We start from the raw sequence: 26,864 nt of genomic DNA on the forward strand, positions 1-26,864 counted from the left end.
TGGATATCTTGGGATCACAGTTGTTGGTGTTTGGCCCTCCTTTCCAGATTGTTTTCCAGTACCCTTGCTTCTTGGCATCGCAGCCAGACTTACACAGATTTTCAAAGCCTAACTGGAACCCAAGCATGGGCAGGAACTCGCCAAAGGGGACAGGGAAGCATGTTCCTTGCAGAAGACACAGCACGTGGTTCTCAGTGTGTGGCGGAAGGTGGGCCTTCAAGGAGAGGAAGGAAGTTTGGTTTGGCTGAGCTGTGGTTGACATGCTTATCTCCTTTGGTGTTTGATCACTGTTCATTACTTCAGACAGTGCCAGCTTCCCTCTTTCTTCATAGAAGCTTCCAGAACTTATTTTTTTCTGATTCTGTTCAGCATACATTCTTTTTATCATCTTTTTATTGTCACTCTAGTTTCACTAGAAGTCTCCTTTAGCTCCAGCATTTGTAGTATTCTCCTGAGCTTGTCAAGATTACCTGGCTTGGAGTGGGTACCACACAAGCAACAGTACCTGCTATACCAAAGGTGGTCACTAGGGGGTGTCGGTGCTCTAGCATAGAATCTTTTTTTTTTTTTTCCTGGCACATTGAGTGATTTTAAATTTTCTGTGGAGAAAGAGGCAAAGTATACTGGCATCACTTTTGTAACAGGGATCATAAGGAGAGTCGGCTCTTTCAGGGCAGGCTTCTAATTCCCAGCAATTTCTATAGCAGGGCTTTCGGTGACAGACTTGGCTTCAATTGCTGGCTCTTTCAAAGTGATTGTTTATTTTAGACAAATGATAGTTAAATAATTTTCTGATTCTTAATTTTTCTGATCAAGAAAATAGAGCTAATAATAATACCTATCTTGCAAGGTTGTTGTGATAATTAAATGAGACAGTGCCTAATAACGTACTTAACAGAATGCTTGGCACACAGTAAGCCTTCCGTGAATAGTATAAAGCCTTCCGTGAATGTTAACTGCTTTTATATTATTGTTATTGTTGTGATGGTTGAAGTCAATTGTAGGGAAAAAATAGCAAATCTGCGGGTAGCTGCTTCTCTAATTATAAAGTGGACATCAAAAACTTCTGACTAAAATTAACTATGTGCTGTGGTGGGTCAGAGCACCTTTTTCTTTATTTGGAATTAAAAGGGCTTAGATAGTGGTGGCACGTGGGTGAACAGTTGGTTTTGTTTCCTGTATGGACGTTCATGCCACAATTTCCTGCCTACCAGGGTTCAGACTCCATGTCCTGCATCTTAGACCCTCCCTAATGTGAATCCTTCTGTCCTGCGGTGTGACTCCTTCACTCTGGTTTGTGTCACCACTAACACGAATGGGTCACACCCATTCTCACCCCAGAGCTGCACCCGTACTGGTTCTGCCATATACCCTCTCTTGCCATCCTTTTAGCTGTCGCCATGCCACTCCTGAAGTCCCGTGCCCTTTATGAAGGTGGAACCTTGGGTCAGAGCCCATCCTGCCTCTTCCTTTGTATTTCTCATGGCTCCTTATCCATTACTAGGCAGGGTGCTGGCACTCGGTAGGTACACCTAAAATAGCATTGAACCCTTTCAAAGGCCCTGTATTTTCTTTCTTAGATGTAACTTACCAGCAACCAAGACTTACAGCATGGTATGGAGAACTTCCTTACACTTATTCAAGAATCACTATGGAACCAAATCCTCACGTATGTTGGAATGTTGTTATTGGTATGGTTTTATAGACGATATACTGTGACTGTAGAGTACTGTGAAATAACAATAAATGACCTTGCAGAGCTGTGCAGTGGATTCTAGTTCAAAAAATCCTCCGAGTTCAAACACTGAGTCTTTGTGCTTATCACCATTGGTGTGCTTTTGATCCACAGATGAAGTCAGAGGATGAGGAAAAAACTGGAACTAGAGTAAACTAGAGCCAGACGCAAGGATTTCAGAGAAATGAATGGTCTCTTTTCCTGATCTCCCCCTTCCCCAAGCTTTTCCGCCATAGCCCTTGTGTGTCTCCTGGTACGTATTTGCTCTTGTCCCAAATCTTTACGACTGACCAGTGAAGTCAGAATGTTTCCTTCCATGTCTCAGGCTCTTTTCCCAATTTTGAGAAAAATCTGTTGCTTTTCTTGTTGACTTTGTATTCATTCTGTGGCTGCAGTTCTCATATTTATCATTGCTTTGGCTTGTCCCTGCTGCTTCTTGTGTTTTTAAAAATGTCCATGAAAGACGAAGAGATTCTAATGTATAAATTAAGCTTATCCAGATGATGGAATTAAGATCCAAGAAATAGCTCTCTGTTTAGTCCTTGGAATTTTGCCTTTGGCAAATAATAATATGGTTTTTGTGGGTTTTGTTTTTGTTTTTTTGAAGGAGACTTTGAAGAAAATCAAGTTTTTGCTTATGGCATTGGAATAAAGAGAAATGTGACACATTTAGAACTCCTAGTAATTTCTTATCATAAACTAGCATTTTACTAAAATGTTCAGGGATAAAATATTGACTGAAGGGAACATGACTTTTTCACATGAAGAGATGGATGGGTGCTCTGGTTTCTAAGGCTGCATTTAGAATGTAACCCAGGGAAGTACTGAGAGACCCTTTAAATCTGAAATTGACTTGAAAACATGAGGAGAATTGAGCTAGGCCAGTCCAGCATAAACTGCTGGCTATGTTTCTGTCAGAATTAGTGTATCTTCTTGTCAACAGTTATAACAGAGAAGTTGAGGATTAAATAGCCTGTGGGAAAGAAGTTCTTTCATTCTAGCTAATCTTTCGGAACAGGATTTCTCAACCTTGGTATCGCCGACATTTCAAGCACAATAACTCTTTGTTGTTCGCTTGTCCTGTGCATTGTAGGATGGTTAGCAGTATCTGTGACTTCTGCCCCCTAGATGCCAGAGGCACCCCCTACCCAGTCAAGGCAACCAAAAATGACTCTGGACGTTGCTAAACATCTGTGGGGGTTCCAAATTGACCTTGCTTGAGAACCACTGCTTTAGATTAAACGTAAGACATGTAAGGTCTGCTGAGATACAGTGACCACTTATGCTTGGGGACATTTTGTCACCTCTTCAAAAGAATTGTTTAAATGACAACGCTTTTCTTATATCGGAAGTAATATGTGTTTATTACTGAAAATTTCGAAACTGCAGATAAATATGAAGAATATTAAAATTTTGGATAGTGCTTCCATCTGATGATTTGGTTCTAGTCTTTTTTTTTCTTTTTAAGCAAATATATGTAGAGAATTTTTCTATAAAAATAAAATCAGTTATTCATATACTACATTTAATTTTGCTGTATTATTAACATATTCTAGTATAATGTCATATTAGACTTCTTTAATTTGAATTTGACTGGCTCATAACTTTGTATTTATTGCTAATAGATTTAGTTTGTATACCATCTGGAACAAAATCAAAACAGACGTCCCTTTCTCAGATTTTTTAAGGGACGATTCCCTAATGTGTATATATGTGTTGGGGATATTAGTTTAATTTTAAAGTTATTTTTACCTCAAGCTTAGTATTCCATAGCACAGGAGGAGGTTCAATCATAGGTACTTAAACATCTTTTAGTCTTTTTTTTGGCAGCACTGGGTTTTCATTGCGGCATGCAGGCTCTCTCTAGTTGCAGCATAGTGGGGGCTTCTCTGGTTGCGACTTGCAGGCTTCTGTCATTGTGGAGCATGGGTGGGTGGCTTCTAGAACGCATGGGGTCAGTAGTTGCTGCTTGTGGGCTCGCTAGTTGCCCCGCGGCATGTGGGATCTTATCCCCCAACCAGGGATCAAATCCATGTTCCCTACACTGGAAGGTGGATTCTTAACCAGTGGACCACTAGGGAAGCCCCTTTTAGTCTTTTTTCCAAGCTAAATCTTAGATGAATCCACTGTGTGGAAGTAAAAGAGGACCCACACTGTCTGGTATTCCCACCAGCTTGACCTCTCCTCCTTTCTTCTCCTGTGGTCCCAGAGGCATCTCTGTGGTACCTGGGTCTCTGCAAAACACTGTTTGAAGTCCACCAAATAGGTCCTTGTATTTTCTCATACTCTTTTCCTCAAATGTCTTTTAAGGATAGAATGTCTTCACTGAACAGTGAGATGACGCTGGATTTTAATTTAGACTTTCAGTTCTGCGGGATCTGTATATAGCGTATTGGTTGGAGAGTCTAAATTAATCCCCTAGTTCATTATTCCTTGTTTTCTCCTTTTCTACTTACTTCACCACCAAAAATAACCAAGAAAAAAAAATATATTCACTTAGAAACATAATGCAGACTTGGTGTTAGCTCAGTCCCTAAGCAAGTCAAGGAAGTGCTAATTAGTTTCTCAGTTACATTGCCGAAAAGCTATCATCCTCCTCTACGTTCTTGTGTTTCTTGTTAACTGTATGATTCTAGCATCTGATCTTTATTCCCATGAAGATAAGCTGCTTCTTGTTGTCATTCAGTCATGGCCGATTCTTTGCGACCGCATGGACTGGAGTATGCTAGGCCTCCCTGTCCCTCACCACCTCCCAGCGTTCACCCAAGTTCATGTCATTGAATCAGTGATTCTGTCCAACCATCTCATCTGCTGCCCTCTTCTCCTTTTGCCTTCAGTCTTTCCCAGTATCGAGGTTCCCAGGTGGTCCTAGTGGTAAAGAATGGCCTGCCAATGCAGGAGACTTAAGATACACAGGTTCAATCCCTGGGTTGGGAAGATCCCCTAGAGAAGGAAATGGCAACCCACTGTAGTATTCTTGCCTGGAGAATCCCATGGACAGAGGAGCTTGGTGGGCTACAGTTCATGGGGTCGCAAAAAGAGTCAGATATGACTTAGGGACTAAACTGTTATCTATAGCCCTTGAGAAAGAACTAAATATCCTTGACTATGCTTAATGACTACTAATGACTTTCCCCGCATCAGGGTCTTTTCCAGTGAGTCAGCTGTTCACATCAGGTGGCCAAAGTATTGTAGCTTCTGCTTCAGCATTCGTCCATCCAGTGAGTATTCAGGTTTGATTTCCCTTAGGATTGACTGGTTTGATCTCCTTGCAGTCCAAGGGACTCTCAAGAATTTTCTCCAGCACCACAATTTGAAAGCATCAATTCTTCCGCATTCAGCCTTCCTTATGGTCCAACTTTCACATCCATGTATGACTACTGGAGAAATCATAGCTTTAAATATACGGACCTTTGTCAGCAAAGTTAATATGCTGTCTAGGTTTGTCATAGCCTTCCTTCCAAGAAGCAAGTGTCTTCTAATTTCATGGCTGCAGTTACCATCTAGTGATTTTGGAGTCCAAGAAGAGAAAATCTGTCACTGCTTCCACTTTTTCTTCTTCTGTTTGCCATGAAGTGATGGGACCAGATGCCATGATCTTAGTTTTCTGAATGTTGAGTTTAAAGCCAGCTTTTTCACTCTCCTCTTTCACTTTCATCAAGAGGCTCTTTAGTGCCTCTACATTTTCTGCCATTAGAGAGTTATCATCTACATATCTGAGCTTGTTGATATTTCTCCCAGCAATCTTGATTCCAGCTTGAGCTTCATCCAGCCTGGCATTTCACATAATGTACTCTGCATATAAATTAAATAAACAGTGACAATATACAGCCTTGTCGTACTCCTTTCCCAATTTCAAACCAGTCAGTTGTTCCATGAAAGTGTTACTCCTTGACCCACATACAGGTTAAAGATGGCTTAAAGCCATAAAATAAATAGGAAATACAGCTTGATAACATTATTATGGAATTTCACTCTTGAATGTAGGTTAGTTTAATAACATTTATTTAATGATCTAAGTTTTGTTTGTTGTTATTGTAGTTTACTTCTTAAAATCCTCTGCCTTAGAGGAGCTGAATAGATATTTTTCCAAAGAAGACATACAAATGGATAATGGTGGTGGTGTTGGTGGTTTAGTTGCTAAGTCGTGTCTGACTCTTGTGATCCCGTAGGCTGTAGCCTGCCAGACTTCTCTGTCCATGGGATTCTCCAGGCAAGAATACTGAATTGGGTTGCCATGCCCTTCTCCAGGACAAATGGACAATAGTTACGTGATAAGATGCTCAGCATCACTAATTAGGGAAATGCAAATCAAAACCATAGTAAGATATCATCACCTCATACCTGCTAGAAAGGCTATTATCAAAAAGGCAAGAAATAACAAGTGCTGGTGAGGATATGGAGAAAAGAGAGCTTTCATACCCTGTTGATGGGAATTTAATTGGTGCAGCCATTATGGAAATTTCTCAAAAAATTAAAAATAGAAGTACCGTATGATCCAGCTATCCCACTTCTGGTTATTTATCCAAAGAATATGCAAACACTAATTTGAAATATATGTGCACCCCTGTGTTCATCACAGCATTTTTCCTAATAACCAAGATACGGAAACAACCTAAGTGCCCATCAACAGGTGAATGGATAAAGAAGATGTGGGGGCGTGTGTGTGTCTATATATATGTTGTTGTTCAGTCGCTAGATCGTGTCCAACTCTATGCAGCCCCATGGACTGCAGCACACCAGGCTTCCCTATCCTCCACTGTCTCCCAGAGTTTGTTCAAGTTCATATCCATTGAGTTGGTGATGCTATCTAACCACCTTATCCCCTACTGCCCTCTTCTCCTTTTGCCTTCATTCTTTACCAGCATCAGGGTCTTTTCCAGTGAGTTGGCTCTTTGAATCAGGTGGCCAAATTATTGGAGCTTCAGCTTTAGCATCAGTCCTTTCAACGAATATTCAGGGCTGATTTCCTTCAGGATGGACTGGTTTGATCTCCTCACAGTCCAACGGACTTTCCAGAGTCTTGTCCAGCACCACAGTTTGAAAGCATCAGTTCTTTTGTGCTCAACCTTCTTCATGGTCCAACTCTCTTATATTTATAAATGGACTACTACTCAGCCATTTAAAAAAAGATGAAATCTTACCTTTTGTGAGACCACGGATGGACCTTGAAGATATTACGTTAAATAAGTCAGGTGGAGAGGGACAGATTCTGTATGATTTTATTTATGTGTGGAATATAAAAAATCAATAATATAAATGAACAAACCAAACATGTAGGTACAAGGAGCAGAGTAGTGGTTACCAAAGGGGAGGGGAAAGAATGGAGGGCACAACAGGTGGAGGTCACCTGTGTGGTGACGGATGGAAACTGAGTGTTTGGTGGAGCTGAACGTGCTGTATGGTTGGAGAAGGACATGGCAACCCACTCCAGTATTCTTGCCTGGAGAATCCCATGGACAGAGGGGCCTGGCGGGCTGCAGTCCTTAGTGTCACAAAGAGTTGGACACGACTGAGCGACTGAGCACGCACGCATGTGCATGGTAGAAATATGATGTTATAAACCAGTGTTACTTCAGTAAAATAAAGAAAATCCTCTGCTAAGAATGTAATGCCTCTATCCGTAACACGGAATGCCAGCTTTTAACATGATTTCCACAAGACAGTGAAGCTGATTCCCACATATGCTTCCTGGAAGTTTTACCTGATAATAGTCATGGTATATACCTAAGAATGATATTATGCTTTCCTTTGCTGAACATACATTTCTTCACTTCAAAACACAGAACATGAACGCTGAAGGGGTTCTCTGAAGTGGCAGTTCTTTTTTTTTAATAATTTAAAATATTTATTTATTTTTGGCTGTGCTGGGTCTTTGTTGCTGCGCAGGCTCTCCTCTAGTTGTGGAGAGTAGGGGCTTCTCTCTGGTTGCGGCGCACAGGCTTCTCACTGTGGCGGCATCTCTTGCTGCAGAGCTCGGCTCTCGGGTGCATGGGCTGCAGGAGTTGCGGCTCCTGGGCTTAGAGCACAGGCTCAGTGGCTTGTGGCACATGGGCCTAGTTGTTCTGCAGCCTGTGGGATCGTCCCGGACCAGGGGTCGAACCCACATCCCCTACATTGGCAGGCAGATTCTTTGCCACTGAGCCACCAGGGAAACCCTAGAGTGGCAGTCCTTAAAGTAGAATCTGTGGATCCTTGGAGGGAGTCCACGAAATTCTTTTTGGGAATCCACAGGGTCAAAATTATTTTTATGAGATTACTAAGACTAGGTGACATTTTTCACTGTGTTGAGTTTTCACTATACAAAAACAATGGTGACTAAAATTGTGGTGCCTTGGGGTCGCTAAGAGTCGGACACGACTGAGCGACTTCACTTTCACTTTTCACTTTCATGCATTGGAGAAAGAAATGGCAACCCACTCCAGTGTTCTTGCCTGGAGAATCCCAGGGACGGGGGAGCCTCGTGTGCTGCCTTCTATGGGGTCGCACAGAGTCGGACACGACTGAAGCGACTTAGCAGCAACAGCAGCAGCAGTATGAATCAAGGCATTGCCACCAGACTGTACTAGTAATCATTGTTTTCTTTACCACGTGCACTTCCAGTAAAAAAAAAAAAAAAAAAGATGGTTTCATTCAAGGGTGTCCTTTGAAGAAGTGATAAGCGTTGTTTTATTAAATCTTGATCTTTTAAAATTGTTTCACGAAATGGAAAGTATGCATGAGGCATTTCTGCTACAAGTGATTTATGACGGTTATGTGTGATTGTTTACGGTAGAAGCTGAACTGGCTACTTTTATCCTGGACCATTTTACTTGGAAGAGCAGCTGGTGCACACACACTATTCAGACTTGAGTATTCAGCAGACGTTTTCTCATAAGTGAGTGAAGTGTCACTTCTAGGAAAACAATGGACAGGATTTAATAAAAGTTTGATACTAATAAAAGTTGAGGTTTCAAGGAAATGTGAGGAATTCTGGAAAAACTCGTATCCTTCCCATTACTTAGCTTTTTCTGAAGAGATCAGTGGTAATGTTAATGGAGATGACTTTTTTATGGTGTATAATGAAACACGTCAGTAGTAAGAGGATCTACATGACTCAGTGAGCCAGTATTTTCCAAATGACCAGTGCTTGATGTTACAGAATCATGCAAGATTAAAAGATCCATTCAAAGTGCAAGTTGGACCAATGGATTTAGATGTAATAATATAAAAAGTGTGTTGATGTTGTTTCAGATTCCACATTGCCTCTAACCTTTAAGAAATCAGTACAGTTGAGCTTTGGTTTAATAGCAAAGAATATCTACGGTTATTTGAAAAGATTTTTTTCTTCCTTTTTCAAACTACATGTCTGTGTGAAGGCAGTTTTCTTTGTATGTGTCAACAAAAACATTTTAACAGATTGAATGCAGAAGCAGATATTAGAACCAACTCTCTTCTGTTAAATCAGGCATTGAAGAGATTTGCAAAAGAGTGCCACTCTTCTCACTAATTTTTTTGTATTGGAAAAAAGCTAATTTTCATAAAATACTACTTGGGTTAGCATGTAATGGGGTTGTTATTTTTTAAACGAATTAACCAAAAATTAAAAATTTTTTAGTTTTAATTTTTAATATGGTAGCTGTCACAGCTATAACTCAAACACGTAGAAGTTCTTTGGGGTCCTCAGTAATTTTTTTTGGCTGTGCTACGTAGCTTGCAGCATCTTAGTTCCCCAACCAAGGGTTGAACCCGGGCCCTCAGTAGTGAACATGCTGAGTCCTAACCTCTGGACTGCCAGGGAGTTCCCTCCTCAGTCATCTTTGGTAGTGGAGCGAGAAGCCCTGTCCTACAGGAAGCTTCCGTAAAGCACTTGAGGTTCCTTGGAAGGCAAGACACACAGAATTCTAACCAGAACCATAAGAGCTGCACTGATTATAGCTCCCTAGTGCAACCTAAGGTCAAGGGTCACAGTTTCCTAAAGCATGTATGGCAAGATGGTGAGTTCTGAATATAAACTACAGATGTGAACTCGGTGCTCAGGAGGCAGGGCTGTGGACTGTTTAAATCTTTTGTGGTTCACAGCCATTTCATGACTCCATTCTGTAGATGTTTTTCCCCTCTGGGTTCTGGTCTTAGGAAGTTTGCCACTCTAGAAATATTAAATATCCTTTCAAAGAGCAATTTTGCCACTTGTGATAAAATGGGAATGGAATCCTGGTGGCTCAGATGGTAAAGAATGTGCCTGCAGTGCAGGAGACCTGGGTTTGAGCCCTGGGTCAGGAAGATCCCCTGGAAAAGGGCATGGCAACCCACTCCAGTATTCTTGCCTGGAGAAATCCCCATCGACAGAGGAGCCTGGCGGGCTACAGTCCATGGGGTCACAGAGTCAGACACAACTGAGTGACTACACACAGCACAGGAATGGAACAGAGGACCACCCCGAAGGAGAGCTCTTTCACCCTCAGACTTCAGTCTTTATCTGCCGACTCCTGATGGCTCATCAGCTGTGGTGACAAAGCAGGCTTCCTGCTCCACATGCCACCTCCATGCCTTACTGAGGCGACCACCCAGAGTGTACTGACAGTTACTTCTCTGGAGGGTCATACATTTAACATGGAAAGGATGAGATGGGAGGATAGGCCTGGTCTTCATGACATTGCAACACCAAATTTAGCACCGTAATAAAATCGCAGAGGTCAGCTTGCTTCAGAATAGACATAATGGGAGAGAATGCGACTTCTCTTCTGGCCTTATTACGTTTCAGATGGTTTGCTTATTCCAAGCCCCTGTTTATAGCGTGACTGATTTTGCACTTCCTGTTTTTCCCTGTGACTGCCACCTTGTATCTCATGTGAACTGTCTCTGCCCCTTCTCTTGACCTGTTGATTGCAGTGGCATCCTGTGCTGCTCACGCTGAAGAACCAAATTGAAGAGAACACTGGCCACAGCTTCAACTCCTTGCTTTGCAATCTTTACCGAAATGAGAAGGACAGCGTGGACTGGCACAGCGATGATGAACCTTCACTGGGGAGGTGCCCCATCATTGCTTCACTCAGTTTTGGTGCCACACGAATGTTTGAGATGAGAAAGAAGCCCCCACCAGTGAGTAGTCCCTTTATTTATTTTCTGTTCCTTCCGCTATCTAATAATCTGTGGGAAAAAAAGCTGGGCTCCTAAAAGGCTCCTATTTTCAGATTTAGGGGATTGGAGTATGTGTCTGGTTGATGAAATGTTTTCAACTGATGGCTTATATCCTGTGGATAGCTTTTGACTTCCAAAGAAGCCATTCATTCATTTCTGCAACAGAAATTGCCTGCCGTGTGCCGGGTGTCAGAGGCTTATTTTCATTGGTGGAAAGGACAGACACAGTCACCATCCTCATGGAAATGGGGGTAGACAGACATTATTCATTACTCAAGTAATTGGAAGGCAGAGCTCGAGTGAGTAGGGGCAAGAAGGGAAAGGAAGGAGGCTCAGGGAAGATACCCTTCTTCAGGACCCTTTATTTTAACTAAGTGTTCTTCATGGCAGTGTTGCCTGTCCTCTTTGAAAGGAAGTACTGCAGTCCATCCTAAAGGAGATCAGTCCTGGGTGTTCATTGGAAGCACTGATGTTGAAGCTGAAACTCCAATACTTTGGCCATCTGATGCGAAGAGCTGACTCATTGGAAAAGACCCTGACCTGGGAAAGATTGAGGGCAGGAGGAGAAGGGGACAGGAGAGGATGAGATGGTTGGATGGCATCACCGACTCAATGGACATGGGTTTGGGTGGACTCCGGGAGTTGGTGATGGACAGGGAGGCCTGGGGTGCTGCGATTCATGGGGTCACAAAGAGTCGGACACAGCTGAGTGACTGAACTGAACTGAACTGAACCACACTCATCCCCATTCCTTCTTAGCCAGTTCCTAAAATCCAGATGAACGGTACCTCTTTCAGAGAGGAAGTTCCAGCCAGGTGACTAGACAAGCAGTGACTAAACTGTAGAATAACTTCAGTTGTCCAGCCCAGCTCTTACCTATATTTTAATACATTGGAGGGGTATGAGAGCTCTTTGTGTTTTTTTTTTGTTTGTTTGTTTTAATCAAGAAGTGTAGAACTTTAGGACTGAAATAGATAGAAAGATACTAGGAACTCTAAGAAAAGAGCAAAGCTCTACCAAATTATCTTATTTCCAGGATTTGCGTGTGGGTGTTTTTTTTAAACCAAGGCTCCCAGTCATTTAGCTTATAACATTAAACCAGACACAGTCAGTGTGGACGGCCTACAGGGCTGTGTTTTGAGTATGACCTAATCCAGACCACGTAATTATGAGGCAGTCAGTGCTTGTGTCTGTTCTTCATCAGATATACTTCTTGGGCTGTTTTCCTGACATGTTTTTGGGTTTCCAAACATGGTATTTTGAAGCATATTGTGTTGTTTTGCACTTAACTCCATTAAGCACCTTTCCTTGGCATATCTTCCATCGATGGGGTTGTATTTGCTTTTGTTTACACAGAAGCTTTGGTCTGTGTTGGCGGGGATCGAGGGTAGTTGTCAGTTGCCAGTGACTTCCTGAGTGAACTTGCTCCCTGGGCACTCTGACTAGCTTCACAGTCTCAGTGTACCAGGGAGAACTGCCTAAGAAGCAGGCTCCTCAGCCTTTGCCATGTTCCTTTCAGGCACAGTTAGCTTTTATATGCAGGCTTCCACCTGATTAAATCCTACGTTCGCACATGTGAGGAGTTCATCCCGCCCTTCCTAAGTCCTCTGTTGTGTGAATGGCAGAGAAACACCAGGTGTCTTATTTTAAAGTTCAGACCCTCAAGCCAGACGTACGGAACACCACCTTTTTGCCAGGCCTGGTCTTGGGAGCTGGGATTATAGCCATGAGTAAGTGAGATGAAGTCATCCTTCCCCTCCTGGAGCTGATGATCTGGCCCCTGTTAGTGCTCTGTCTCCCTTCCAGGGTTATCCTTCCAGCTTTCTGAGTGGACAGCAAACTCTGGTGGATCCAGGATAATCTTTGGTGTAAGCCGAGTCTCTGGTTCTTTGCAGTGACTTTCTTTGTTGCCAAGTATTTAAGTTTTCAGTTACCGTTTTTCTCTACACGTACATTTACCACCACCACCACCATCACCCTTTTTAAAAAACATTTTTTGGCCTATTTCCAGATTTTAAGGTTAAGAATTCCCGAAGCATGCTTTGTAGGATAATTAGTTTTACTGTATAAGCAATTTCCAACTGTTAAGCGTTAGTCATTGGAAGGACTGATGTTGAAGCTGAAACTCCAATATTTGATGCAAAGTACCTGATGCGAAGGGCTGACTCATTTGAAAAGACCCTGATGCTGGGAAAGATTGAAGGCGGGAGCAGAAGGGGATGGCAGAGGATGGGATGGTTGGATGGCATCACCGACTCAATGGACATGAGTTTGAGCAAGCTCCAGGAGTTGGTGATAGACAGGGAAGCCTGGTGTGCTGCAGTCCACGGGGTTGCAAAGAGTCAGACACGACTGAGTGACTGAACTGAACTGAAGCATTAACAGTGTTCTGGTGCCCAGAATACCTCTATTCCTTTTTCCCTCTAGGCAGCTGAAGGTAATTTTCTCATATGAGAACATATTCATGGTGATCAAGAATTATTTCTTGGAAATATAATTCAGTTATATTATAGGTTAATGGGTGGATAGAAAATGTAACTACCACTTAGCATTGTGTCTGAGGGCAACCATTTGGAACAAAATCTCTAAGAGGGACACTGACCATACTTACTGAAACTTTGTCTTCTCAAGGCTTCTTAGAGTCTATTTTGATGAACAAGAGTGAAAACACAGGCTGTGAAACACTGAAAATGTGATTAAATCCCTTTAATTGTCTGTCAATAGCAGGGGAATTTGCACTATAACTGTAGTAGCTGATTTGATGAAAATACCTATCTGATAAGTAAGAAAATTTGTCTGAGATCTTGAAACAAAGTTGATTGAGGTAACAGATATGGGAAGAAATACAAATATGTCAGTATGTTGCTGCTGCTGCTAAGTGGCTTAGTCCTGTCAGACTCTGTGCTACCCCATAGATAGCAGCCCACCAGGCTCCCCTGTCCCTGGGATTCTCCAGGCAAGAACACTGGGGTGGGTTGCCATTTCCTTCTCCAATGCATGAAAGTGAAAAGTGAAAGTGAAGTCACTCAGTCGTGTCCGACTCTTTTAGACCCCATGGACTGCAGCCTACCAGGCTCCTCCGCCCATGGGATTTTCCAGGCAAGAGTACTGGAGTGGGTGCCATTGCCTTCTCCGTCAGTATGTTAGGTTACTGACTAATAAGTTGTTGCTTCTGGCATGGTCTTAACTGTGATTGAATTTGATGCAGTTGTATATTCCTTCAATTCTGACTTTTGTTTAAGATGGGGAAATTGAAGGCTAATATATTTGAAATTATAATCATGCATTAGTGAATACAGTTTTAAAATTACTTCCCCTCCCCCGCCACCTCCCCGCCTCGCCCCTCTCCAAGAACCATAAACTCCATTCTTGGATAAACAAAACCCAGGTTTAAACTTTTGGAAAAATTTCTTCAAGTTTCTTTAACAGATTTAAAACATCTTGGGCTTCACAAATCTAGCTAAACTTGAACTACAGAAGCCTTTCTCTGGGTTGACATCTTTGGGATTGTATCTTAGGGCACATCATCTTTATCTTATCCCTTTTCTGAAGGATTGAAAGGAAAATGGTTATTGCAAATCTGTCTACTTTTCTTCCTTAACTATGGTGATAGCTTTGAGAACATGACTCATGATTCATATAACTCAAGCTAAAAGCATAAAATAAAAAGTGTAATTCAAGTTAGTCTTCTGTGTGGAATTTGTAGGAGTCTGACTTTCTGTAGCTCCTAGGAACCTATCTCGCTATGCCACTAAAGATTGTAATTTTCATGTCTGTCAACAAGACATTTGGAATGTGCTAGAGATCGTGGGAGGGCATCTTTTTCAAGAGCCAGTTAGTTTTAACCTATCAAAGGAGAAGTTAATACCTGTTTGACTTGAGTCAAAGTTTCTCATCTAAAGCTGACATAGAGGAATCATGAGATTTCCTGTATTTGATTCAAGTATGCAGATTTGAGACAGAAAAGCATCTGTTCGGGGCCACTTTCAAAGGGAATTAGCCTTTTTTTTTTTTTTTTAAACATTCAAACTCCCCCACCCCTGCGGCAGCTGTCTGTTTTGCAGTCTGGCACCTTGAGTAGTTCTCTGTAGCCGCTGATCTTCTGAAAGCTGCCCCAGTTCCACACATTGCATTCCTAACAATTTCTCGCTGTGCTGAGATGGTAAGGAGATCTTTGTTTCCCTAAGCATCAGTGTCCCTCTGATTCATGCAGTTGGCTCAGGCGGCTTCACGCATGCATCATCCCTAGGATTAAACATTCACTCCTCTAAGATGCCAATCCTTGATCCTCATCTCCCTGTCCAAGTCTGTCAACTGTGCTCATTTGTTTTGATTTTATAGTCAGTTACCACTTCCTTTAATGATAATAAGCTACTTGGAGACATGGTAGCCTTTCCTTCATTCACCCATCCCTTCTTTTGTTAATTCAGTTAAACCTGAGTGAACAGCATTGTATCTATCTTCTGGCCAATATCAGAATATACTATCTTAAGACAAAAGTAAAGCTTACCAACTATACCTCTGTAGACATTTTTTTTTAAGAAACCAAAAACCTCTTTTATTCTCCCAAGGTGGGCTCATTAAAGCTTTTCTACGTTTGTGTCCCAAACCCAGTTGTACTTTTCAGGCTGCGTCGTGTCCCTGTTATAAAGATTAGTCTGGTTCTTTTCCCAGTATAGCTTTAATTCTATACTGAAAAACAGGCTGGAAAAGGAACTACAAAAGCCATTTGGCAGGCTGCTATTTCTCTGTCGGTTACCATAGAAACAGTGATGGCTGAGTTGGGGGGGGTGAGTATTAGATAATAGGAAGTTTGTGATGCACTGGAGGTTTAGATGCCAAAAGCCTTGTTTTCTAGCAAATTATCCATGCATAAGCACTATCCTTTATCAGCTGAATCCTGAAAATGTGAGGGGCTTCTATCTACCTCAAGATGATTGAGTTGAGGCAAGTTGGGAAATTTCTCCAACCATTCCTTTCTCTAGCACCTTCTGAAGAATGAGAGCTCTGTTCATAATACCAAAAGAGATGTTTGTAAAACCACTTGTGATGGGAGAGGTTGAGAGTTGCCAGTGCATTCGAGTTCCTAGTACCTCCCTGTTTACACACTACTGGGAAGAGTGGGATATAAAAAGGTCATTTTAATCATAAATATCAGTATTTTTTCCAGGGCTTTAGAAGAATTGAGGATATTGGAATCCAAAATAATATAAGCTGACTAGCTTAAATTTGAAAATCGGGTAAACTAGACTGTGCAGTGTTTCGTGGGGTGGTGACCGAGCCGCGGCCTCAGCCACCACGTCCACTGCTGCTCTTCCAGGCATCCATACTTCTTCTTAGTCCATCTTCTGATTACTGCATCTGTTCTGAGAAATAACAAGAAGTACTCGAAAGGAACTGTTGATAACCATCATCTTTTTCATACAGTCCCTAATGAAATTTAAAATATCAGGTTTCGTTTCCTGTTTCTGTTACTGATGCCTGTAAAAAGCACTTATCTGCTTCATTTATACTCATTCCATTTTTGTAAATGGGGACGATAATTGGGAGCAACTTTATGGGAGTAATAGGAAAGTTTTCCCATGAAAGGCACTACGAAGGTTGTGAATTTTTAAGCTGTTATAAATGGTGGATGCTACAGTGACTTTTCAGATGTGGAAATTGAAAAAGAAAAGGAACGGCAGTGAGGCTAACCTCCAGGGTTGCCTCACCCTGTGAATGGCATTCATTGAGGGGGTGCAGGGGAGACTCGGGGAGGGTCAAGTGGCCTGTGGATCAGGAATGGAGGTTGAGTTTTTGAGCTCCTGTCTTTAGGGTCATGCAGTGTTTTGGAGAGTGTGAGTGAGTGAGTGGGGGATAAATTGGTGCATGTGTAAGTGGATAAAGATAAGTAGTCCTGGTAGGACCTCAGTTCTCTACAGACGAGCTCTTTGGGGAGTTGGGATCGTCATTTGCTTCTTTGGGGGCTGTCTCAGGCTAGAGTCCGTGTCCTGACTGCCACTGGGAATAACTAATGTTTGCAAAGAACCTCCCGGTTTTGCCACTGAGAGCACTTTTAATCTTGGGAGAACAGCATTTTCCAAAGTGATTTGTCAAATTCGTGTGTGTCCTGACTAGGTATGAGGTCTGCTTGCAAACTTTTTTAAAACCTTGCCTTACTGGTAGTTTTTCCCCCCCTCCACTTTGCCATGCTCTGAAAAACTATTCCTGAGCCTTCTGGTAATTTTCTTTCACAAGCCACATTTTCCTGGTGGATGACTGCTTAGCTGAGGCAGAAAAGAGCTTAGTGAGTTTGAGGAAGGAGAAAGAGGCCCAACAGAGGAGCAGAGTGAGCAAGTGCAGAGAGGAGCATGTGATGAGATGGAAGGGGTGGGCGGGGCCAGATCACACAAGGACTCAGGATCCTCAGGAAGGAGTGGGTTTTAAGTACATCAGGAAGCCATTGAAATGTGTTAGGCGGAAGAGTGACATGATCTGATTGAAATTTTACAAGGTCAGTTGCTACTGCGTGGAGCTCAGACTAGACAAGAGCAAGAGTGGGAGCCAGGAGACCAATTAAGAGATTGTTATACCTCCTGGGACCAAGGCAGAGAAGGAGAGAGGTGGACAGCTTCAATGACATGAGCTCAAAGGAGCAAGCATTTTTAAGACATGCCTGGGAATTATGGTCTGAAGGTGTTAATGAGGAGTATCCGCTCACTCTGTCGATGTGAGACATGATCACCTTCCACAGGAGAGAGAGTTTTTGAGAGTTTGGAGTCTTCTGGAGAGAGCTAGGTTTTGATTAGGACAAGGAGGTAGAGGGAACCTTCAGAGCACGAGGTTGAGGATCTGGGGGCGTTTACTCATCCCTGAATGAGAATTCCAGCAGACCCAGTGGCAGGGCCAGGGATGGGTGTGGGGGATTGTGTTTAATCAGGTTATGTCCAGGGATGGTTTGGGAATAAGTGTTCTGATGTAATGGATGACTGGAGAACCCTGCACTTTTCCTGGTAACTAGGGTCAGCTGGATGTCAGGCTTCATGGAATTTGTCCTGTACGCTCTTCGAGGAAGGAGAGCATTTATTTCTGGTGCTGCAGTCTTGAGTAGAAGCTCTTTCAAAATAGCAATTCCTTTAAGTTGCATTTCTTGGAAATATTATATCACCAAGAACAGCATCTTCATTACATTAAATCTTCTTGTTTTAAATGCACATTTAGTATAGCTAGAGTGACTATAACAGTAAGAGTAAAGCCAACCTTGTTTTTGCTTAATTCAGTAACTTTTCAACCCTCCTACCCCCAACACTCTATCAGCAACAGACACTGGTGACAGGTGTTGCAGTGTAAACTGCATTTGCCTCTTACGATCACTGGATGTGCCTGTCTGGGCTGGCCGACTGCACGTGCCAGGCCCTCGTGCCTAGTGTTCTCACTCACCTCACTGGAACCTTCCCTGCCAAATCCACGTCAAAAATCAGGAAAAGAGTTTGATAAAAGCCCAAATATTTCTGTGTGGCAAGTGAGTTCGAAACTGTTTCGAACGGATAACCTCAAGTCACTTTAAATCTATGGTTTCCCGAGGGTTTCCCTGGTGTCCAGTGGTTAAAACTCTGGTGTTCCCACTGCAGTGGGCACAGGCTCAGTCCCTGGTCCGGGAACTAAGGTCCTGCATGCTGCATGGCGAGGCCTAAAAAAAAGTCTATGCTATCCCATCTAGTTTCCTACTTTATCAGATCTTATTTCAAAACCAGCTGCTGCTTTTTTTAAAGTAATGTTTTTCAGATCATGTTGAAGATGCCATCTCTGAAAGTGTTTGGTCTGAGTCAGCAGACTAGCTGTGGAGATGACTTTGTGGGGTCCTAGCTTTATTTTGTTTCCATAATTTCCATAACTAATATGTTTTGTTTATGTCAAATTTAAAAAATATATTACCACTATGAACAACGGGTCCAGCTGTGTTCTTATATTGGCGTTGTAGAAACAACTTTACAGTCCAAATATAGCTGCAGACTTTGATAATCCATCAGTCTGTCTAGAAGCCAGCCAGGTTCTCAAGGGCAAGGCCACACCATAGTTTGATTGGGAACACAAGCTGGAAAGAAAAGACTGAAAGAGAGAAGAGGAGACATTTTGGCATGGTCCTAACTCAGGAAGCAGGGCCAGCGAAGGGACACTTGGCTCCAGCAGTCTAAGCAGCTGTAGCACATGCTGGCATTTAGTTTTCAATTATCATTTTAATCCGCAGTAAAGCCTTAACCATACTTGTCAAGCAGCTCGACTATGTATCTGATTCTTGGACCAGAGAGCAAGGGAAATTCCTATTCTGTCTGTTACCATCTTGTGAAAACCTTTTGCTTGATTCTGCAGACGCTCCAACATCTTGGTTTTTTCTTGATTTTTGAAGCACAGATTCTGGGATCAGTTGTCTGCATCTGCAGGTTCCCTTTCCTACAGCTTAACTCACTTTTGGAAGCTGCTCTCTAGCTCCATCTCACCGTGATACGGCGATACGGTGATACCATCGTCCTGAAGAGCAAGTAGTCTGACCTTTCCTCAGTTGTCACTGTCTTCCTCCTTGTGATGCTGCTCACCAGCATCTAGCGTCTCTCTCCCTGAAACTCAGCCGTCTGTTAGCTGCCCTTTCTTGCTCCTCCTGGCTTCTGAAATACTGTATTATCTTAGCTGTTCTCACACTTTTCTCACTGCTACATTTCTGCCTCCTTCGGTGTTTTTTTCCCTTTACATTCAACCCCTTTAAATATGGATATTCAGGATTGTCTTTGATTCTGTCATCTTTGTCTACATAACTTTTAAGGAAATTATAAAATAGGAGTAGATTGTAAATGCCATGTAGGCAAGGTCCATTTCTGTCTCCTTTATCGTTACATCCCCAGCGTTTAGCACTGTGTGTATTTGTGTATTTTGATTGAATACATAAATGGATTTCATTTATTGTTATGGCTTCAACCATTTCTTCTTTGGTGGAGCAACTTGTGAATCTCAATTCCAGCTTTGACTTTTATCTCACAGTCTAGTCATCACTTTGTCATGAGACATTTCTACTTACAACAGCACATGACTTGTAACCTGAAATTGTAGATTTACTGTTATTCTCTCAGAAAACTCCACAATTCTACCTGCTCATAAGTAGCATTATGTTCATGATGTCACTACTCTCTTGGACAGGTTTAATCGTAAATTATTTTCAGTTCTTCCCCATTCTCTCATTTCAATTGTTTTAGTTCCAAATCTTCTTAATTCTTTCTTGAAAGGTCTGAAAAACTCATCCTTCTAACAGTGGCTTCATTTCAGGCTCTCTTTACCACATGCCTAAAATACTAAAATGCCTTTTTCCACTCTGATATCCGTAATTCTAATCTCTTCTCCTTCAGTTCTGATAACCAGATGCCAGATATTTTCAGGAACAGTTTATTTTCTCTATTTGTTCTTTCTTCTCTTTCCTCCTGCTCACGAATATTAATTGAGCACCCACTATGTGTCGGGCACAGTGCTCAACTCTGGAGAAATAGCAGTAAACGTGGCAGACACGGACTGTGCCCTCCTGGATGTCACGGGAGCTGGAGAACTGTTGATTCAATGGAGAGGCGTAATTACGACTTGCAGATATGGCTCTGAATTTAGATTTTACTCCAAGCGCAATGGGAATAAATGAGGTTGTGACATGCCCTGGTTTATATTTTAAGAAGAACACTGGCTGCTGTGTGAAGAATAATTCAGGGAGAGGCAAGAATAGGAGACTAAAAGGTTGTTCAGTGTTTTTACTGGGAGACTGCTGATTTGCACTCAGATGGTGGCAGTGAGGAGGAACACAGTAGATGAATTTGAGGTGTATTTTTGAGGGTGAACCAGGTTTCTGGCTCAAGCAGTTGGTAGATGGAGGTGCTGTTTACTCAGATGGAAGAGGAGCAGGGGTTTGCATTTTGTTTTGTTCTTGTTTAGGGAGGATTGTGGAGGAATCAAGAGATCCTTCTTCTACATGCTAGATTCAAGATTCTTGAGACTCCCAAATTGGCTAAGGCGTCAGGGCTTCAGATGACAGGCCTGTGCTAGAGGTGTCATTTGGGAATTGTCAGGATAACAACAGTAACGACGGTGAAGGGACAGTGATGAACAGTGGGTGCCTAGTATGGAGTCTGTGCCCGGCTCCGCTCTCAGTGCTTCCCTGGCAGCCTCCGGGACTCTTAAGAAGTCAATGCTGCTGGCATCTGCATCGCACAGGTGAGGTGGCTGAGGCCCTGTGTTAAGGCACTTGCTCCACATGGCATGGACAATCGGTTGTTGAACTGAGTTGAAACTAATAATCTAGATAGTATGTAAAGCTATGGAATTGCCCATTATCAATTCAGAGCAGAAGAATAGAGAAAGAGGAGCAGAAAGCCAAGACTGAGCTCGCTGCTTTCATCAGTTTGTTTTCCAGCTTAGAAGTCTTTACTTGCTCCTGCTGGAGCACAGGGTATAAACTGTAAACTCTCCCAGCCAGGTTTCAGATCTTCACCACATCTATGCCCAGCTGACTTTGATTCCCTGTGTGATTGCACCATACTGCTGACTTAGCTCTTTGCTCCTTAGACGTGCTCTCCGCCTTCTCACTGGGCTTCCTGGGTGGCGCTAGTGGTAAAGAACCCGCCTGCCAATGCAGGAGACGTAAAAGACACAGGTTCGACTCCTGGGTCAGGAAGATCCCCTGGAGGAGCGCCTAGCAACCCACCCCAGTATTCTTGCCTGAAAAATTCCATGGACAGAGGAACCTGGTGGGCCCCAGTCCATAGGGTTGCGAAGAGCTGGACATGACTGAACCGACTTAGCACACATACACACCAGCTTCTCATGAACTTAAGTCCTCTCCAGCCTTCAAGGGCTCCTGTAGCCTTGAAGCCTTTCAGTGAACAAAGTAATAATAGTTACTGCATGTCAGGTGCTTCCTGAGCTTTGGAAATGAGAAACAGATAGCAGGCTTCTACTTTGTTTTGACCTTTCTGTTCATTTGTTTTCTTATTATAAGCATCTTATTAATAAAAAGATGGAAGAATTTCTAGGTAAGTAGCTTATCCAGGAGATCAGAGATGACTTGGAAAACCAGATGTCTCACTGTTGACTAAGATCATTAATTTGGAAGCATATTTTGCATCCATGGCCTTTTCTGATTGTGTTGGGATCACTGAGATTAAGAATACGATACTTGAAGCAGCGTATGTGTACTGAGCTTTGTTTCAGACACTGTCACGTGGAATGGCAAAGGGTCGTCAAAGAAGCTGGGCAGGTGACATCTGGGCTTGCTTGAGAGCTTACGTGGGATGGCCAGAGGTGAGCATAAGAGAAGGAGTTGTGATGGGTCCACCAGCAGCTCAGTTGGGCAGCTCTTAAGCAGAAACTGGTCCTCAGACTTGTGTATATACTTCCCAGTATTTTTAAAGAAACCAAGTTAGTTGGCAAAATTTATAACTCAGGAGAGATCACATAAAAATCCCATTTATCAGCTTCCCTAGAAAATCCAGAAGATCAGGCAACACCCGGGGAATAACGAGGAAGCGGCAGAGGGTACACAAGTCCCGGGCTGCCTGGTGCCCATGGTCCCCACTCCCCGCTGTGTTGCACCTGCCCCACGCCCCTTGCTTATGTCACCTGCTGGTAATTGTGACCCTTACAGAACAGACAGGGGCCGTGTCGTTCAGACAGGAAGTATTACAGGATTTCAGAAGAAAGAAAGCACTTTGGAGAGCACGGTAAGGTGGAAAAAAAAAAATACAGACTTTAAAACCAGGCAGATCTTAGTTCAAATATTTGCCTCCATGTCTCCTGCCAGCCTTTTGCCTTAGAAATGTACTTTCCCTCCAGCTTCCTTTGCTTATAATAAAATGAAGAATATCACGTCCCCTGCAGGGTTGTGGTGAGAATTAGCAGTGCTGGGTACATACGGTCCCTAACATGCCTGGCATTTTAGCAGCTTACACCATGGTTGATGGTGTCCAGAAAGTCTAGCGGGATGACTTGGTTTAAGTACCTGGAAATTGTTAGGAAAAAACACTTGGACCCAGGGGAGTGGGGAGCCAACTCTAGGTGGATTAAAGAGTTAAATCTAAAAAGTACAGAATTTTTTTTTAACTGAAAGGAAATGCAGTTGTATATTTAGGTTTCCTGAGAATGGGAAAAAGGCTTTCTAAGCATAAAAACCATGAAGGGGAATCAAAGAAAGATCAGCAGAGTTGATTGTAAAAGTTTTTGACTGTTCTGTGTTAAACATCATAAACACAGTCAAAAGTCAAATAGCAAGTAAGAAAAATATTTACAGAAAATATAACAAAGGGGAAATATCTTACTATATATGGTTGCAGATCAATAAAAACGTGAACATCCTGTAGAAAAATGGACAAAAGACAGGAACAGAGTTTGCAGTAGAAGAAATGCAAACAGCAGATAAGCATATGAGAAAATGGTGAACTTGGTTAGTAATTAAAGAACTTTATGTCTGAAGAATGAGCTGCCTTTCTCCCTAAACTTTTTTCATCATTGTCAATTGATAATGTTCCATATTGGAGATGTGCTCAGAAGGTGGGTACTATCATATTTTCCAGATGGAGTTATAAATTGCCACAATCTGCTTAAAGCAGTTTGATACTATAAATCAAAGTGCCTTTAAGTTCATGCCCTTAGACCCAGTTTTTCCATTTTAAAGGATTTATTCTAGGGACTTCCAGTGGTTAAGACTCTGCGGTCCCAATGTAGGGGCATGAGTTTGATCCCTGGTCTGGGAACTAAGAACCCACATGCCGCACAGCATGGCCAAAAAAGAGAAAAGAATATAGCCTAGAAATACACTCAGAGATGTTTTGCCCAAAATCTACTTGCAGTAGCTTTTTCTTTCTTTTTCCTTTTTTTTTTTTTAAAGTATTAGTGGTATATTAAAATCTATTTCCAACCACGCGTACCTCACTGCTGTATCCTCAGCACAGTGCCTGACATATCCAGGTGGTCAAAAAATAGTTTATGAGTTTAAAGGAGGAAGGATATGTTCATGCAAAGGAATATTATATAACCATTTTAAAGAAATACTGTACATCTAAGATGTAGAAAATGCTCACAGGACAGTGTTAAAAATGAGTGCACGATTGTATGTATAGAATATTCCCTGTGTTTGTGTTGTACGAATTCTGGATGATGGGATTAAAGGTGATTTTTATTTCTTCTTGGTGCTTTTCTTCAGTCATTCAGGACATATTTATTGATATATGTGATAGGCGTTGAGCATATTTCAAAAGGGAAAGACAGCATCATCTTCCCCTCATGGAGTTTATCAGAGATCAAAAAGGCAGACATTGAACAGGTAATTACAAGCGTATCATTTACTCTAGTGAACTTTTATAGTAGGGAAAAAAACTATGCCAATGATGGTTTTTAAGCACTGATGTTTGTAATTTCTAAGACACCTTTTTAGGACAAGAAAGCCATAATTACAGGAAAGATCTACATCGATCTCATACAGTGTGAAGATTTCCTTTCCAAGGGAATGAAGAATGTTTAGATTTCTTATCTGTTGGGTGGTGTGTAATGATATGACAGTAAATACATCCAGGCTTTTTTTTTTTCCCCCTAAATAGCATTTTTCTAAAGGAAACTGCATAGACTCAGATCTTGGTAAGAGTTGTGAAACTTTGGAAAATCCTAGCATTCATTGAAAAGTATAATTAAGCATTCAAATGAATTGGCTATGGTTAAGGAGGAAGTGAGAATGTTGATTAGCATTAATGTGAAAAAAAATTTTTTTTTCTTTTTCTTTTTCCATCTACTTGTGAGTTTTCAAGTGTGTGGGAAACCAAGAATATCAGTAGCAAAACCCACCCTGTAGACTGACTCTGGCCCTACAAGTTTCTTTGAATGGGGATCAGGAATGGAAAATTTTATCCTAAGCCAGGGCTTTTTAGAGGATGTGTTTTGTTTTGTTTTGCAGAAAGACCTGAGTAAATCAAAAGGGTTTCAGAGCCATGTTTGGGTAACAACTGTGCTTAATAGCCGTGAGCTTGCTCCTCTAAACAGTCAGACCCAGGCTTCCACTGTCACTTATCCATTTATCAACTGAGCTCTTATGCTCAGCCACGTGAGCTCCTCTGGCCCTTTATCTGATTCCTTGGTGGAAAAAGTCTCTGTGGATCTTGGTTGCGTTGAAGGGTGGCTGTGTGGTCTTTTGCTGCCCCAGTCTCAGGAGAGGGAAGCGTCTGTGAGCCCAGTGCTGCCTTGGTAGAATCCCCTGTCCTCTATCCCATCTGTGTCCTTCTGCGAATTATGGGGGGCTTCCCTGGTGGCTTAGTCAAGAATCCTCCTGCAGTGCAGGAGACCTGGGTTCGATCCCTGGGTCGGGAAGTTCCCCTGTGAAGGAAACGAGGAATGCATTTGCTGAGCCAAGGTTGTTTGAAGGAACAAATGACGAGCAGCAGAGTAATGACATCACCTCTCCCTATGGATGTGCTGGTGTTACCATCTCCTTCCGGGACAGATCAAGGTAGCTGCCTGCCAAGAAAAGGCTCACCCTCTTTTGCTATTTGGTACAACTAAGGGTTATACTGGATGTGATGTGTTTCAAACCACCCTGAGGCTTTCTCTCATTTGAAGAACTCAGATCTTAGAATTGGAGAGGGAGACGTGGCTCTGCTGAGCATCACATTCAGTCCGTGCTGATATACCCCTCCTGGGTTTGGAATCCTCTCTCCCTGCTTCGTGTTTCCAGATAGGGTTACAGTGCTCACCTCTTCTCTTCCGCTGGCCTTAGCACCTCCTCCTCCCCAATAATGACTTTTTTTTTTCCACATTTGGAAAAGTGTTAAGGAGTTCCATTTATTTGGAGCACAGGGTGCTCGTGAAAGGGATGTAGGAGACGAAGCTAAAGAGAAGGAAGCAGGCAGGTCATCAAGGGCCTTGGGTGCCAGGCTAATGGATTTGAACTCCATCCTGAAACCTTTGGGATGTCATTAATGTATTTTAAGCAAGGGAGGGGAATTCTGAGATCAGATTTGCATTTTATTACAGTGGCTCTGACAGAGCAACCCTGGATTAGAAAGTGCTGACTCTTGACTCTCCTAACTTCTTCTCCAAATCACTCCTTAGACCTGCCCTCTGGTCTCACAGACCTGTGTATGCATGATGGGCCTTGGCTTCTTGGCCTCTGGCTGTCGCATATACAACTCCTTCTTCCTAGGACATGCTTTTCTTTCTTAGTGTTTTGTTTTTTTAAATTAAGTGTAGTTGATGTACAGTATTATCTCAGTAATGCTTTAATGTTCTAGGAGATCATCTCAGACTTGTCTTCCTGTTGTGTTAAGTGTCTTTCCTGTCTGCTGTACTCTCCTGTCCCAGTGCTCGATTTATAGATTAAAGCCCCAATGTACTTCTGGGTTCCACAGAGGGCAGCAGCAGTTCTGTCTGCAGCTGTGTCGAACCTTGATCTGGTGACTGACTTACAGCCTAAATCAAGGAGCCTTGGGCCCTCTGATCATGAGCAGCGCACTGCCTTCTGATATCTTTTCTTCAGTAGGACGTACATCTATCTGCAGTCCTTTTTTCAGAGAGCACCCTTTTGCTTTTCTGAGCTGGAACTGCAGACAAGGTCACCTTCCCAGTCCTCTGTGGTTGGCTGGGGCTCAGAGGTAAATGTTTTGGTGCTTGCTACTGGAAAGCAGAAGGTGGCAGACACAAAATCAGTCACTGAGACTGAAAGTTATTTCAAACATTGCTTGTGTCTTCTGCTTATGAAAGTTATGACAGTGCTTGACAAAGTCACTGCCAAGGGTTGGGGCCTGGAATCTAGACTGTTTATAAAAGTTCATTATTGTTTTGGTTTTGATTTTCCTGGGGGAAATCATTGTAAACAGTTACATTCTCAGAAGCACCCCTGCAATGATAAACATAAACACAGCATTGCAGCGAAATCAGTCCTGCAGTAATTTAAATGTAATCTCTTGCATTGAAAGTGAAGCGGATGAATGGATGGGCCTGCTCAGAATGGAGTGAAGTCAGG

At 42.5% G+C, this 26,864-nt stretch overlaps 1 protein-coding gene across 4 annotated transcripts in view; it reads left to right on the plus strand.

The window, feature by feature from the left end:
- Positions 1–26,864, plus strand: part of ALKBH3 (alkB homolog 3, alpha-ketoglutarate dependent dioxygenase) — a 41,564-nt gene that overhangs the window by 12,590 nt on the left and 2,110 nt on the right. For 2 of the 4 annotated variants that reach the window (XM_061381193.1, XM_061381192.1), the window contains exons 7-8: positions 1,581–1,669; positions 10,607–10,816. In XM_061381193.1, the coding sequence (XP_061237177.1) occupies positions 1,581–1,669; positions 10,607–10,816 (299 nt within the window). Of the gene's footprint in view, positions 1–1,580; positions 1,670–10,606; positions 10,817–11,245; positions 23,738–26,864 lie in introns of those variants that run through there. The other 2 variants (XM_061381194.1, XM_061381195.1) reach the window with 2 other exon arrangements.

Source organism: Bos javanicus, chromosome 15 (assembly GCF_032452875.1).
Source record: "Bos javanicus breed banteng chromosome 15, ARS-OSU_banteng_1.0, whole genome shotgun sequence".
NCBI classification, from domain to species: domain Eukaryota; kingdom Metazoa; phylum Chordata; class Mammalia; order Artiodactyla; family Bovidae; genus Bos; species Bos javanicus.